Source organism: Brassica napus, chromosome A9, assembly GCF_020379485.1.
Source record: "Brassica napus cultivar Da-Ae chromosome A9, Da-Ae, whole genome shotgun sequence".
Lineage (NCBI taxonomy): Eukaryota > Viridiplantae > Streptophyta > Magnoliopsida > Brassicales > Brassicaceae > Brassica > Brassica napus.
Window position 1 is genome coordinate 19277047 of NC_063442.1, and position 17182 is coordinate 19294228.

At 33.5% G+C, this 17182-nt stretch overlaps 1 protein-coding gene across 2 annotated transcripts; it reads left to right on the forward strand.

Annotated features, from left to right (window-relative positions):
• The first annotated feature begins 8350 nt into the window (after positions 1-8350).
• On the forward strand, positions 8351-12090 carry LOC106360948 (N6-adenosine-methyltransferase non-catalytic subunit MTB-like). Of its 2 annotated transcripts, none has more exons than XM_013800628.3 (6): positions 8351-10314; positions 10566-10649; positions 10746-10850; positions 10926-11034; positions 11228-11385; positions 11493-12090. In XM_013800628.3, exons 1-6 carry the CDS (start codon positions 8398-8400, stop codon positions 11901-11903), a joined length of 2784 nt encoding a protein of 927 aa, XP_013656082.2. In that variant the 5' UTR covers positions 8351-8397; the 3' UTR covers positions 11904-12090. The 2 variants fall into 2 exon arrangements, with proteins under 2 accessions (XP_013656082.2, XP_013656083.2); XM_013800629.3 differs by having other exon boundaries at positions 11234-11385.
• Positions 12091-17182: the final 5092 nt, after the last annotated feature.

A 17182-nucleotide genomic window follows, 5' to 3' on the forward strand; every position in this document is an offset into this window, starting at 1 on the left:
AAATGTATCATCCTCCTCTGAAGCGAGAACAAACCCAATTTTAGAATGTCCATCATGTGGTGCTTTGGTTTGGGAATCTGAGAGCACCGGAAGAGACCCTAAAACAAAAGAATTACATTTCAGCATTTGTTGCAACCAAGGACTGATAAAACTTCGGCCTCTGAGACAACCTCCCCCATTGTTAGAAAAGCTACTGCAATATATACAATTTTGCGAGACAATCCGAGTCTACAATGCCCTCCTAGCTTTTACATCTATTGGAGCAAAATTAGATTACAGTGTTGTTTTCGGCAGAGGGTCATTTACATTCCGTATTCAAGGGCAGACTTACCACCGTATCGGATCCCTCATTCCTAAGGCAGGTTTACCACCCAAGTACCTACAAATCTATATTTTTGATACGGAAAACGAAGTTAAGAATCGGCTAGAAGCTTTAGGTCAAACAACCTCTGAAGGAAAAGCAGACGAAGCCACATTAAAAGTCCTTATAGAAATGATGGATGCCAACAATTGCCTTGCAAAGGTTTTTAGGCGGGTTCGAGAACGCTCAATCAAATATCAAACAATATGACTTACCTCAATCAAATGAGGTAGCTGGACTTATTGTTGGCGACATGTCAGACACTATCTGTGAGAGAGATATAGTCGTCCAGTTTCAGTCAACTAATTTGAAGGAGATACGAGATAATCATCCGCTATACATGAACCTCCAGTACCCACTTTTGTTCTCTTATGGTGATTATGGTTTCAATACCGAAATCTTTTTGCATTTAGAAGAAGGAAGCTCGAGGACAAGAAAATTTCTCAGTATCCGACAATTTTATGCCTCCCAAATACAAACGCGGTTAAAAAAAAAGAATAACACTCATTAAATCTGGACAATTTGGTACTGAATTAAACATGTTATACGCGCGAAGCGCGGACACCGACTCTAGTATACATAAAGAATATCCTTCTTTTAAACCCTCAAGTAATACCAAATTGTGTGGATTAATTGAAACCGACCATCAATTTATAGAAATTATTTTTAAATTATGTGAATATTATGGAATATTGTTATTATTGTTGCAACCGAATGATAAGTTTGAAATTTTTTGTTAAATTAAATTTGAAGATATGTGTTTGAATTCTCGAGGTAGATACGTCATACGTGATCATTAGTTTTGAAGATATGTGTTTATGTGTTACATAATTATATGTGATCATATATATACGTGATCATGAACTAAAACCGACCGGTTTGATGCTTCTTTTCAGGTGAAATGCTTCTAATAATAGAGGTGGATCATCACTTGATCATAATGTGTAAGTGACTAAAACATAATGAAACTCTGGTTTTATGATATAAATTTTGATCCTATAATGTGTTAGTATAAGGACCGGTTGGTTAATGGTTTCTATTGCATGTTAAGAATTAGAACAATAGGATAATGTATTGGTCTACGGACTGGTTTGATAATGATAAGTGACTAAATTTATTTTACATTTAATAAGGAATCAAATATCGGTCTGTTAACCAATCTGGTTTTGTAGGAGTCGATGTTATTATGAGTGATATATTATTAAGCCATATCCCCATATATATTAAATGAGAAGTCACTTTAGAGATTTCTGGCGACGTGTCGCTCATAGGTGAAGTTTCAAAAAATTGTTATAATTTGATTGGTGGATTGTTTTTAATTTTTATTTATTTAAATTAGATATAAAAATTTTAAGGTAAGTCTAAAAACATTTAACATCACTTGCCATATAATCTAAAGAATATTAAAAATAATAATTTATGGCAGCTAATTCTCAAAATTATATAAAGATTAATAATGTTTTATTTATTACTTTTAATATTTATAAACTATAAAATATAATGAACGAACTTTTATATAAAATAATTATAATAATTTTATACTCTACTTGATGAATTGTATTCGAATATAATTATATAATAACTATTTTAAATATTACAAAATCCAAACATGTCAATTAATATGATTTTTAAATTATTTATCTTTGTTTACAGAATATATTTATCAGAATTTTAAAATTATTTGTATAATGTTATAAATTATTTATAAAAATATAAATCCTACTATATATTGATTGAGAACTCACATAAGTGATTTTTTATTACATGTTGATCATAAATGAACTCTTCAAATTGTTATAATTTGATTGGCCGATGATTTTTAATTTTATTTATTATAATTATATCTGAAAGGAAAGGATAATTCAATTACCACTTTCCAAATAATCTACATAATATTAGAAATAATTATTTATGGTAACTAATTGTTGAAACTATGAAAGAGTAATAATGCGATCAATTTTTATATATTTATAAATTACATAAAATAATAAACAAAAATGTTTATTTGAATTGATATAATGATTTTATATTCGTATAGAAATAATTATATTCGTATATAAAGTATCATAATAACTATTAATGTCTAATAATTCAATGCATACTTTATAAATCATTTATAAAATTATAAATACATTTATAAAATTATTTATATTAGCTTATCAAATGTTTTAAATTATTATAAGAGGTTTTAAGTCATTTATAAAAGCTTATACATTAATTTATAAAATTTATTTTGAAAATTTATCCTCCTATTACAATATTTTGAATTTTTTCATTTTAATGACAAAATTCCTCAACTATGTTTACTTAGTGTAGAAACCCCTAAACTAAAGATTTACTGGTAGTAATGGTAATTATGACCTGTTAGAGTTTAATTCATTAAATAAAGTTAGTTTAGGAGGTTTTTCCGTTAAATACTTAGTTTGAGGGTTTTTACCCAAAACAAACTTAGTTGAGGGGTTTTAACGTTAAAATTCCTTATTCTTTCCTTATTATCTATTATTGAAATCCTTATAGTGAGATTTGTTTTATAAAAAACCAGTTGCAATCAACTGACGGGATATATTCTTTCCTAATATCATGCATTTAATATTTAAATATATATATAGCAAGATTTGAGTTACCAAAATTATGTATATATTATAACCAGAATATATTTAAAAATTTATTAGAAGATATTCTATCTCATAGCTGAATTAAAATTTATTAGAGGATATTATATCTCATACCTTTTCTTGAAAGCTAGGTCATTTAGAAACTTAAACTAATTTGCTATATAAATATCACGCCACCCTCATTAGTTTCACGTATCTATCTTTTAAGTTTTCATATGTTTTTGATCGTTCTAATTTAAATTCTACTTTTGTGATCTTGCGCAGGTGTATGATAATCAATAAGTAACTCATAGACGGGAACACCATTACTGGTAATTTTATGAGGGATTCTTTTTCTCCGTTTATTTTTGTTCTCTTCCTCTCCATGCTGTATCTCTATCTACATTTTTGCATCAGTAGTGATTCAACTAACAAAAAGAAACGACTCTGTTTATCCAATAACTGATCATCCCTTTCGAAAAAGTAATTCTTTTTTTTTATAAAGTTAAATCACTTAGCAAAAATATAATATAAGATGTGTATGCTAATCAAGTGCAATTTATTTATTGTGCATGATCCTCTTCAGCTACGTCTGAAAGCCAAAGGTAATCTCAAAGCTTTTTAAAAACTTTGAAACTTATTGACGTTGTCCTATCAATTAAATAATTTGTTATCTTTTGGCGATTGTTTATATCTTTAAATATTTTTGTTAGAATTACCTCTTTTCTGACTCAAGGCTTAGAGAAGGAAACCGTAAATCATCTCTGTTGTTACAATGAAACCAATGATAATAAATCTCAGGTAATTCAAATCTCTCTTTTATATTTCATGGCTGATTTTTTATTGGGGTTATGCGTGAAATAGTTGTTTTTTCTCAATTATATTTTTCTGATGTTTTAAGATTAGTGTTAAATGTGATCGTTTGAAGCATAATGCATTCTCAGAACACACCTCCATGATAAACACTTCTATGTAAATTGTGTCAATTATGTAAGTGATTTTGCATCTGAGTATTGTGACTGATGTTCCAAGAGAGAAAGCGTATCATCTCAAACCGAGATTGTTGGAAAAGGTAATTGGTTTATAGATGTAATTGGATAATTGACATCTAAAGGATACATTTTATTAGATAGTACCAAGCAGTCCTTTTAAACCTTTTGAACTCTAACTTTTTGAACTAACAGAATAATCATGCTTAACCTATAAGCAGTTCAAAGAGTTATGTATCTAAAGGATACGCTTTATCAGATATAAATGATATGTTTTATTAGATTGGTAAACAATGCCATGTTCTGAGTTATACACATTGTATTGACTTTTTTTTCCTTGCGGTGTGTATTCAGATAGCAGTAGTGAAGTGCAGTTATGAAGTAATATCAACCAAAATTAAGAAAAGTCTTTTAAAAGCAGAGATAATCACATGGACCTCTCTTGAACATGGCAAACAACCAGCCGTTTTGCCAGACCCAAATTTCTAAAACATGTTTTCTACTTTCTATTTTCTTATTATTTAGTTTCACCTAATGAGAAGTTTGAATCACAGACTCTAGACATTTTTAAATTTATATTATTTGTTTGTGTAATGGTGCAGAGGTTTCGATGAGACCGGCTTATCATTCTTCCAAGAAAGTAAAAGACTATGACAAGCTTGAAGCTGCAATGAAAAAGAATAGAAGGATGATAAGCTTGAAGGAGACGCTGCTTTGAACAAGTTCTTCCGTGAGATATATTTGAATTCTGATGAGGATATGAGGAGTGCTAGAGCAAATCATTTGTGAGTATCTATCTATCTATATTTCTATTTAGTCTTTCTTCTCTCATGGAGATTACAATGTTTTTGGCATTTTGATTGACTCTTTTGCAGTTTTGCACAATCAGTAGGTGGAATCTATTGGGACAATGCTTTCAATAGACTGGAAAGATGTTGGTGCTAAGAAAATCGAGAGCACTCTTCATGATGATCTGGCTCTCAAGACATGGGAAATATGATCTTATATGATGTGTGGGTTTTACTTTAATTTAGACAGAACTCGAAGCATTGGTCTTAAGGTCTGGTTTCTCTACTTTATGGACTTAAGGTACTTTGTATTTTCTATAACTCATATTGTTTATACAAAACACTGAAATTTTTAATCTAAACGTTCTAATGTATTCTTTGTTCATATGAACATATTATAAATATCAATATGTAACATCGAATCTTTCATATTAACCACATACATGTAACATAAGTATTATATAGTTGTAAATACGTAATTATCAATTTAATATTAATGTTAATGCCCGCACATGCGTGCGGGCGGTCTACCTAGTTATTAGTAAAAGATGAATGATAACTGATTTCTAGTAAGGGTCCATTTAAAAAAAAAAATCACACATGAATCAAGGTTGTGACTTCTGTTATTAATATATAAGATTTCCCACTTCTTTTCACAATTTTTGTTATTTTCTCTAATTTTTCCTTATCACGTAGTTCATTTCTCATTCTTCATCTATGCCTTTACTCTTTTTTGATTTTGATTCGATGGTCTGATCTTTTATTTGCTTCATTCCTTTGTTTTTATTTTGATGGCATCTTTGACTGAAGAGATTTTAGAAAATATTTTTACCCCTAAGCCATTCGTCTGTAATGACCCCCAATGGTTCGTTAAATGACGACAATTTTTCTCTTGTGCTCCTTCCTTGCGCTGGTGACCAAATCCCTAGGAGTGCTAGAGTTTCATCTCCTAGATCGAAGCCCGTTCCTGGATCCAGTGGTAAAGATGTTGTCGCAACTTCGGCTGAAAGTTTTGGTGAACTACGAAGGGCTGCAGATTCTCATCCTGTGTTCCCTGCATTGACGACATCCATCCGAGGATTATGTTCATTTGCTGAGGAATTGCTTGTAATCGCTTGGAATCGGGCGCACTATGAGCACACAGCTGTTTGAAGCCATCGCGTTTTTGAATTATGAATGTTTAAAATTGGTGTTTGTGACATATACAGTATAACCTCTTTAAATTAATACTCTATAAATTAATATACACTAAAAATTTCTATAAAATAATATAATTTTATAGTCCCAAATTGATTTTTTGGTTCAACTAGTATATCGATAAATTAATAAAAAAATTATAGTTTTGGTGTAGTTCCAACATTACTAATTTATAGAGGTTTCACTGTATATCTAAGTGAGACATAAACAACACTCACAATTTTGATGATTTAAGGGAAAACAGTTTATGGTAACCATAAAAATAGCTTAAGGAGTACAAAAATCAAATAAAAAATGGAGGAAGATAATATATTTTTTTAATAATTTTTAAAAAAAGACAAAACAAGTTTTTCCGAGTCGAATTCGAAATCTTAATTTTAAAATAAGCATTTCTTACTACCATACATTGAAATTTACTAGGCCTATACCAACTGTCCAACTCACATCTACCATAATTCTGAACACACGATGCAGATACTCTAGTTTCTTGGACTCGATAACTATTGAGATCAGTTATTAATATTTATTGTATTCTTAATTCTTCAAGAACTATACTGAAATTTTATTTCCAAAATAACCTTTCAAAATAGAGTACAAATTAATAACTATACCATTATTCATTTTTATTATTTACTCTTATTCATTTTTATTATTTAAATATAAATAATGGAAATCAATAATTTAGAGCAAGGACGAAAAAGGGAGACATGAGAATCTCAAACCGAAAACATATCATTGAAAACTATATTAATAAATATATATACTATAAAACCCAAACTCTGATAACCTAAGGTAATTACAAAATTAAATGTGGAAAACCTCCAACCGCTGTTTTCAAGACTCCACTTTAATCTTTGCTACGTTTTTTTCCGGCGACCAGTGGTTGCGCCCATGGTCGCTAGAGGTACTCTCCTTTCCCCACCCTCTTTCATTTAGCTTCGTTTTGCCTTTTTTCCCTTTGTCTTTGAGATGTGTGGTTCTGTGAAAGTGTCTCTGCTGTAGGGTATTCTGGTTTTTCTCCGGGGAGGACTAGCTTTGTGGTGGATGGCTGTCTTTCTCAGATTCAGCGAGGCGGTGAGCATCTGAGGCAAGCAAAGTTAATTATTGGGTGAGGGCTCCAATGGGTTTGCGTTTCATTTTGTAGATATTTTTGGATCCTTTCATCAATGGAGGTGCATGTTGTTCTTGTACGTCTCTCTCCTTGGTGTTCGATGTGTTGATGTATTCCATGGATCTTCTGCCTCTGTGTGGAGTGGTGCGTAAAGCTTGCATTCTCAGCGACGCTTTGTATCTTGCGATGGTGGTAGGTCTGCTTTTGCTCAGGAGAGGTGGCGGTGGATACTGTCGGTCCGTGCACAGGTTCAAGATACCATGTAGTGGTTTTCTTTCTTTGGCGTGCGTCTGCAATTTAGGTGACGCGTTGAGGATCTGTCGCCTATGGCGGGGGTCTCAACATCGCTTGAAGTTGCTATCTCCTTGTTAATTATGTCTCTCGTACTGGTGCAATGTGTTCGGGCCATTTCACGAATGGTTATGACTTCTTCAGTTCCTATATCTCGGCTCCTCTCCGTGTCTCCAGCATGGAGTGTCTGTGAATTAAGTGCAAGAAATATAGAATTAGGTCATTAATTTGGACCAAGACATCGTTGTGCATGGAATAAAGTTTTTGTGGGTGGTTCAGTTGGTTTGCGGATGGCGAGGAGGTTTGGATGGAGATGGGTTATCCCAATGCTAAGTCGGCTAATTTGTCACCTTGGCAAACTGATCTCTTTCTTTATTTTTTGCAGGGAATGAAGTTTTTGTGGCTGGTTCTGTCTTCCATTGAAGCATGACGTGTCTGATGAATGTGTGTTGTCTATGTTGATCTGTGTAGTCTCTTGGGCTCTTGGCGGTCCATTTTCCCGATTGTTCTGCGGTTTGTGAGGTCCCGGTGGTCCCCCTAAGGTTTGCTATCTCTTTTTTACTGTTTGTGTCGAGAGCTTCATCGATAGTTTAAGTTACGGGTTTGAAGATATTATCATTCACAAGCTACTCCAGTGATGTTATGAGAAGATCGGAAGGAAATGAAGTAAAACCCCATCTTCTAGTGGTGGTGATCATCAACGATTGAAAACGGTTGTTGCTATTCAGATAGTGGAACGTGTTGGTATTGTGGGCATGCAAAGCTAGTCTAGCCCTATTGGAATTAAAAAAAATGATTGAATCAAACTTGTAACTGAAGCTGTAATTATGGATTTCAGGTTGGCAATAAAAAGTTAAAATTAAAGAAAAAAAAACGTTGATAACTTTTTATTCTACGTACGCATATTAGGTGAATTAGTAAAAGAATAAAACGTAAATATAATAGATGTAGCCCATAAGCCCAAAGAGGCCCATTGGTTTGGTGTTTGGATGGTATGACCGTCTCGTCGATTTGATCGGCGTTAATATACAAACCCTAACTGTAGAAAGAGGGAGAGAGAGGGCAAATGAAGAAGAAATCAGAAGAGAGTTCGTTAGAAAAGCTGAGTACTTGGTATGAAGACGGAGAGCAGGAAGGTGGAGAGAGAAGCGAGAAGAGAAGGTTGAGTGCAAAAGCATCGGAACTTGAGAGTTCCCGAAGTAAAATCAAGGAAGACAACAAGGCTCTTGATGATTATCACGATCGCGATTCCAAGAGTTCCGACAAAAGAGAAAGCGGTGGTCGGGATCGGACTCACGGTTCTTCTTCTGATTCGAGCAAGAGGAGGAGATGGGACGAAGCTGCTGCTGCTGCTGCTCCCGACAGCGAAAGAGGGGATCACAACAAAAGCAGTAAGGTTTCTGATTCTGTCGGTAATGAATGTGGTGATGGTAGAAAGTCTGAGAGAAGTATGAAATCGAGTAGCAGAGAGGAGAAGGGTAAGACACGTGGCATTAAGGAAGATGATAGAGATAGTCCTCTTAAGAAAGGGGAAGTTGGTCGGTCTAGCAGGTCTAAGACACCAGACAGAAGTGGAAGGCGTCATCAAGAATCAGAACATTCAGAGGCAGACTATGACAAGGACAAATATAGCCGATCCAGAGGAAGAGATGAGGGATGGTCTGATAGAGACAGAGACAGGGATCAAGAAGGTTGGAAGAGAAGACATTCTAGTAGCAGTGATAAAGATCAGAAAGATGATCGTGGCAGGGAACGGGAGTATCCAAGGCAAGGACGTGAAAGGAGTGAAGGCGAGAGGTCACATGGTCGTTTGGGTGGTAGGAAAGATGGAAACAGGGGTGAGGCTGTTAAGGCTTTGTCAAGTGGCGGCGTTTCAAACGAGAATTATGATGTGATTGAGATTCAAACCAAACCGCTTGATGGGGTAATGAACTTTGCTCAGCAACCTCCCAAGAAGCCTGATGAAGATTGGGGTTACAACCAAGAAAACAAAACTTATGGTGAGGATTCGAGAGACGAAGCTGGTGAAGCTAGCTCTGATTACTCAGGAGCTAAAGCAAGAAACCAGAGAGGTGCAACACCTAGTCGGACCAATTTCATGCAAACAACGCCTAACCGAGGTCCGCAGACTCCACAAGGCGGCATGAAAGGGAACAGACCCGCAAGGGGTGGAAGAGGAAGAGGTGGTGGTGGCAGAGATAACCAACAAGGTGCTATTCAATTGCCTATCATGGGGCCGCCATTTGCGAACCTTGGAATGCCACCACCTAGTCCCATTCACTCTCTTACCCCTGGCATGTCTCCGATTCCCGGGGCTCCTGTTTTCATGCCTCCATTTCCCCCAGCTCTTGTCTGGCCTGGTGCACGAGGAGTCGATGGCAATATGTTACCTGTGAACCCTGTCCTCTCACCGCTTCCCCCTGGACCATCAGGCCCGAGATTTCCTTCGATTGGCACTCCGCCAAACCCCAACATGTTCTTTAACCCACCAGGTTCTGAAAGAGGAGGAGGAGGCCCTCCCAACTTCTCCGGGTCTACATTCAATGTTCCTGGACCAATGGGACGTGGGATGCCTTCTTCTGATAAGAATGCAGGGGGATGGGTTCCTCCTCCTCGAGGTGGTGGACCTCCTGGGAAAGCTCCTTCAAGAGGAGAGCAAAATGACTATTCCCAGAACTTTGTGGATACTGGAATGCGTCCCCAGAATTTCATCCGAGAGCTGGAGCTTACCAATGTAGAAGACTATCCCAAGCTTAGGGAGCTCATTCAGAAGAAAGACGAGATTGTATCTAATTCCGCCTCTGCACCAATGTATTTGAAAGGCGACTTGCATGAACTTGAGTTATCTCCCGAGCTGTTTGGAACAAAGTTTGATGTTATTCTTGTCGATCCACCGTGGGAGGAATATGTCCATAGAGCTCCTGGTGTTTCTGATACTATGGAGTATTGGTCATTTGAGGACATCATCAATCTTAAGATTGAGGTAACTATTTACTCTTTTAAATGCTCATAGGTGGTTTAGGATACATATTTTCTACAGCGTTAAGTTTTTTTTTTGGCTGGTGTTATTATTTTCTTACCGTTTGACTTAATATTGGGTAGCAGTATCATCTGTTAGACGTAGATGTGGTACTTTTAACATGTATATATTTTTTGGCTTGTGAGTAGAACTTGTGGCTCCATATATGTTATGACGGTGTATAACAAAAGCAAAAATATTCCATGTTTCTGTAGGCAATAGCTGACACTCCCTCCTTTGTCTTCCTTTGGGTTGGTGATGGTGTTGGGCTAGAGCAAGGGCGCCAATGCCTGAAGAAGGTTTGCTCCTTTCATTTGTTAGTCTTGATAAGTAGTATTCGCTGCATCTAATATATATATATACTTTTTTTTTGTTTGTTTGTTTGGGTGTTACAGTGGGGTTTCAGAAGGTGCGAAGACATTTGCTGGGTGAAGACCAACAAAAGTAGTGCAGCACCAACATTGCGCCACGATTCGCGTACTGTGTTTCAGCGCTCCAAGGTCTGTTATGGACTACCATTGCATTTTTGTTTGATTCATCTTTTGCTTATTATTATTTTCTCCCTCTTTGTAAAGGAGCACTGCTTGATGGGGATAAAGGGTACTGTTCGACGTAGCACTGATGGACATATTATCCATGCTAACATTGACACTGATGTGATTATTGCTGAAGAGCCTCCCTACGGTTAGTAAAAAATGTGCTTGCTTCCAGCTTCAAGTTTCTTATTAAGTGGGCCTGTTGATAAGTTTGTCCAACATGTCACAACTTCAGTTGAATGAAAGTATAAAATAAGATTGTTTTGGTAAAAGTTAATGAATATGTATCGCTGCTTTGTTGCAAGCCATTTTGCTTAATTGCTCCTTTCTGCGCTTCAAAGTTGCAGGTTCGACTCAAAAGCCTGAAGATATGTATAGGATAATAGAGCATTTTGCACTTGGTCGCCGAAGGCTTGAGCTTTTTGGCGAAGATCACAATATTCGAGCTGGCTGGCTTACTGTTGGAAAAGGCCTTTCTTCCTCAAACTTCGAATCACAAGTAAAAAAAAACTCTTTAAGTTCACTCTGCAGACATCTATCTATTTCTGACAAGAAGTGTGAAGATCTGTTTGACCGGTTTTGGTGATAATGCGTGTTTCTATTTAGGCTTTTGTGAGGAACTTTGCGGACAAGGATGGTAAAGTGTGGCAAGGGGGAGGAGGAAGGAATCCGCCTCCAGACGCACCGCATCTAGTTGTGACAACTCCTGATATCGAATCTCTGCGGCCCAAATCACCAATGAAGAATCAGCAACAACAATCATACACACCGTCTCTGGCCTCCTCTGCAAATAACTCAAACCGAAGAACCACAGGGAACTCACCACAAGCAAATCCTAATGTTGTTGTCTTACATCAAGAGGCTTCTGGTTCTAACTTCTCTGTTCCTCCTCCACACTGGGCCCCATCTCCCGCTACAGCTCCTCCACCGATGGAGAGCTTTAGAGTGCCTGAAGGTGCCAACAACAACCCGAGACCACCCGAGGACAAGACTTTTGACATGTACGGATTCAGTTGAGCCTTTTTTTTTTCTTTCTCAAAGTGAAGGGGTGGTCCAAAATTGTTTCTATTGTATGGATTTTTGTTTTTTGTTTTTCCCACTTTGCATTGAGAAACTCTGTTGCATATGGGGTTGGTTCTCTGTTTGTAATTCTTAAAGAAACATTTTATGTATTCATTTTCTTTATCCATCAAGCTTTACCAAATGGTTCCAATTTTTCCAATGAAGTTCACCTGTAAGTCGAGCCCTTCTCACATATGACAACATCTGCTTCTGCATAAGCCACATGCAAAATGGATCTTGGCAGTAGTTGTAGAATTATTATACCACGCCGGTCAATGCATTGCATATTCAGTATTTTGATTATAGGAACCAAACCAGAAACGCAAGTGTGAACATCGATCAATGTTGGAACAGAAATATATGTTAGCAATAGACAAAAAGAAACTGCAAAGTGGACGGACAGTGAGCGACTTTGATGTGTTTGGTTTCCGAACAAAAAAAAATATCCTCGTCAATAGGTTGTAACAACACAATTTGTTATTAGCTTTTTGCTTTTTTTTTCTCTTGTTAAGTATTTTATTTTTGGCAAATGAATTTCCAAACAGATCTAATTTGCCTCAGATGATCTAATATTTTTGTGTTGAGTTTAGGTTGTGGAGATTAACAGGATGCAAGGTTTAGTTTCTAGATCATATTGTTTAGATTTTAGGTTTTATAATTTGTAATTTTCTCTTTTCGTGTGCTAAAACTTCAATTTGATGAGGTTGCTACACAAAAGTATTGTAAATATATTCTTTTGTGAAAAAGTATTTATGTATTATTGGGTTGCTATATTTAGGCCCGACCAGTGGTGTTAACTTTATGAAAACGTGTTTCCACAGAAGGTTCGAGCACAGCTTTGACATGTTCTTAACTCTTCATTAATACACCCAAGTGGTCTGAGCATAATTACAAGAAAAGCAATAACTTTATAGGGATCCATTAAAATTTAAAACGAGAAAAAAAACAATGTAAATTCAACGTAGCTAAAATAATTTTTTATTGGGAAAAAAAAATCTTTAATGGGTAAGACTAGAGTTGATAATAATCGATTTATTGAAGTTCTAAATAATATTTGCACCAAAAAAAGTTCTAAATAATAGTAGAGGAAATCATCGACATTATTACTCTTGTGTACCGTAGTCGCGTGTTCTTATGAAATTGATTATAGTATATTAATCGTCTGATAATGACAAGGAGCATTGCAGTGACCGTACGTAATTTCTTCCGTGCCTTAAAAACTTATAAATCCTATTAGTCCATATATATAATCGCTAAAACTTTTTGCAACTCTTTAATTGATTTATAATCTGCCTTGAAAGAGCCTTTCTGACATCCTAAACACCATATTCTAAAACATAATTTAACAATAATGAATGATAGGCTTAGGCATTTTAATCGGACCCAAAAATATGATTGAATCGACCCAAAAATATAAGTTCGGTTCGGGTCCAAGTCTATGCTAAAAAACTGTTGTGTTTTTTGTTGGACTCGCGGGCTGTTCGGGTTCAGGTCTTGTTCAAAAAGTCAATAGGATATTGGAGTTACACTAAATTTTATGTAGTACTGTAGGTATTATTGGGTATATTTAAGTATTTCATATTTTTATAAGTTTCTAGTTCATTTTTTAAGATATATTTTTGGGTTTCAAGAAAATTTTGGATTTTAGAAATATGTTTTATTTTTCAGATACTTTGTGTATTTCCAGATATTCAAATATTTTTGATTTTTTGAGTTTTGGATATATTTGGGTTTTCGAATACACTCATGTACCCGATACATAACCAAAATTTACCAATTCTTACATGTATTTAGTTTTGTGACCCAGACTGATCCGGATCTGGTTGGAAGCGACCAAACTTGAACCAACAAAATTACAAATACCTATATAGTCTAAATATCTAAGTTCCGAAGGATCCAGACGCAAAGAAAACCGACCCAAATCCGACATGAACAAGCGAATGTCTAAGCATAGGGCTGGGCATATTTATCTGGAACCGAGGAAGTGAACCGTATAGAACCAATAAAAAATTAAAACCAAAATAAATTTCATAAATATATGAACGGATCCTATATCTTTGGAATCAATAAAATTGAAACCAACCCGGAATCAACACGAGAACCGAATGGGAACTCGGTTTTTAAAATACAGATTATATATTAATTATAATTATTCTCTATATAACCAAATATTTTAAGAGTACAATTTATAAACCCAGAATCATCGGAATAAGTTTATTTTTAAAGTTATTAGATTTGTATGATATTTTTATTCGAACAACCTGAATGACTGGATATTTAACATGAAAACATGAGTTATCCGATATTTTTACTCATAATATCTGAAATTATTTAAAAAAACCAGAACCAAATTTTGGGTATCGATCGGTTCTTAACTTTGCTGTCCGAAAAATAAAATTTAGAGAACAGCAACCAAATCAAAGTGTGTATACAGTATACTGGAACGGTTTCTAAACGTGTAGAATCAAAAAACCAAAAAAAGAATCAAAATATCCGAACAGAAACTAAACCGAAAACAAACTCTCAGGCCAACACAAACCTACCGAATGGCTTAAATAGTTAACTTGGTAATATATTAAGGGTTTGGAGTTTTTTTTTTTTTTTTTTTGACTAATGGGTTTGGAGTTTGGTGTGATTAAGAAGGAAAGTAAAGACAAAATTACTTAATAAGGTGAGAGAGAGAAAACGGAAACTAGGGCAAATGAATGACGAGATGCATCACAAGATTCACAACGTTAACGTCTCCCTCTCTCTCTCTCTACTTTCTCTCTCTCTCTCTCTCGCTCTTCTGCAATAATACAATTTGCGCCTGTCACTTTCAAACCCTAAATTAAGCTCTGCAAATTCACCTTTCTCTTTAATATTTTTTTTTGTAAGTTGCCTTTCTCTTTAATTTTCCTCCAAAGGAATCTTTTAAATCTTGATGGTATACTTTGCGTGCCATATAATAAATTAATATTATGTGTATGTTCTCACTTTCATTAACGAGTGATGCATGCGTACATTTACGTGGATGTTTTGTATATATATGTCTGATTGTAAAATAAGATTTTCTTTTTTAATAAAAGTATATAGAGAAAGTTTTTTTTGATGAAGTGTATGAAGAAGGTTTGTAAACAATAAATTGAAGGCTAAAGTTAAATTATTATTTTTTGTTGAACGTCTCTAAGGTTAGTATTATAAATCAAATTACATATATGTGTCTAAAAAAAATTAATCAATGGGTGGTTGTACAGTGATAAACTATGAACGGTACATATTTTATGGATTATGATAGGGTTTGAATCATCATATCAAATTATCAAAAGATTATCACTGTTAATTCTTCCTTGGCCATGGTAGATGTTCTTAAATATGTAATATTAGATTAAGTTTCAGTATAAGGATTCGTCCATTATGAAAAAAATACAATTCATTGTTTTCTTACCTTCATATAATTGAGTTTTACCACTGTGGAGATTAGTAATCATCTAAACAGAAAAATTACACTAGTAAAAAATATCCAAAAGATATTAATTAACCGCTGTGAAAGTAGACAGCTTTACAGATATAGAAATATTCTCTGTATATTTTAGACCGTTTGCTTACCACATATAATTTAAAGGTAAGAAAGCTATTTTTAGTTTTATTGTTGCAAATATTAAAATAAAATACTATTAATAAACTTATAGTTATAATACTTTTGCTATGGACTATCTTAAGGCCCTAAAAATCACCAATCTGTTTATAATAATATAAATTAGATCTTGATACGCGCCCCCGCGCGGGTGTTGGATTTAACTTGCATTCAAAACCATTGATTTATAAAATGTCTATTTATATTTTTATGTTTTGTAAAATATATTTAGAGTAGAATATATTATATTATAATATAGATGTTTGATAATAATTTTTTATGCGTACGTAATATTACATTTATAATTTTATAACTTGATGTAATTTGATGTAATTGTAATATTCATATATTAACCTATTGATTTTTTTGTTTATTTATTTAAAATGATTTAATTTTTACAGTAGATTTTTATGAATTATTATTAATTTTATGATATTTGGTTTTCTTGAAAGTTGTATTGTAACAGATTAATATATAATATATATTACAGTTTGTGTTTTTATTTTCAGCAAAAAGAAATAACAATTCATTGTAATAAATTTAATTTTATGATTTTAAGTGAAGTGGCAAATTTGTAAATAAGAAAGAAATGTAATGGCTAAATGTGTAAATAAAAAAATATTTAATTTGCTATCCGTGTTTCCAAACAATTTTCATTTAATCTGCTATCCAAGTTTCCAAACGACATAATCTGTAAATGAGAAAGAAATACAGTGACTAAATATGTAAATAAAAAAATATTTAATATGTTATCCTTGTTTCCAAACAACTTTCATTTAATATATTATCTAAATTTTCAAACAGTAGCAAAATGTATTTCAGTTTTAATAATATAAATATTTCTGTTTGTTTCACATCTTTTTAAGTGAAAATGCCACGACTCTCAAAATTAAAACTATACAAATGAAAGTAAATACTTTAGAGTAATTATCAAATTGTAAGTTACAATAATTTTAAACAAGTGATGTTTTATGTGAAAAGGACATGTCTAAAAATTACTCCATCTATATTATTAAAACTCAAGTACAAAATTGGAGTGTTTGGAGACTTGAATAGGACTATTAAAAAAAATTGAAGTGTTTGGAAACATGGATTGTAGTCTTTTAAAAAAAAAAAATTGTTTAGAAACAAAGATAGTAGTATTATGAAAAAAAAGTAATGGGCTTATGTTATTAAAAAAACTCAAAAGTCCATCATATTATAATAAACTATCTATCTCGGTCAGTTTTAAAATATACGAAAAATGGGTCAATCTAATTACCTAAAACTTTTTTTTAAACTAACCATAAAACAAAATTTAAACTTTATACACATATTTCAAATCAAAATAATAATTTAAAGTTGATTTATATCAAAAATTGATTAAAAATAATACATATATTCAAAAATGAATTTTTACTAAACTATTTTTCAATAACCATTATAAAAAATGTTGTCAATATATATAAGAAAAATATAATACAAAGCCCAATTTGAAATACCAACTCAAATTATGGTTTTTATATCTCATATTAAGTTTTAAAAATATAATATATGTAATTATTTATATGATGGTACATATAAAATACTATTAATTATATGATTACTTATATAATGGTAGGTATAAAATACGATTAAT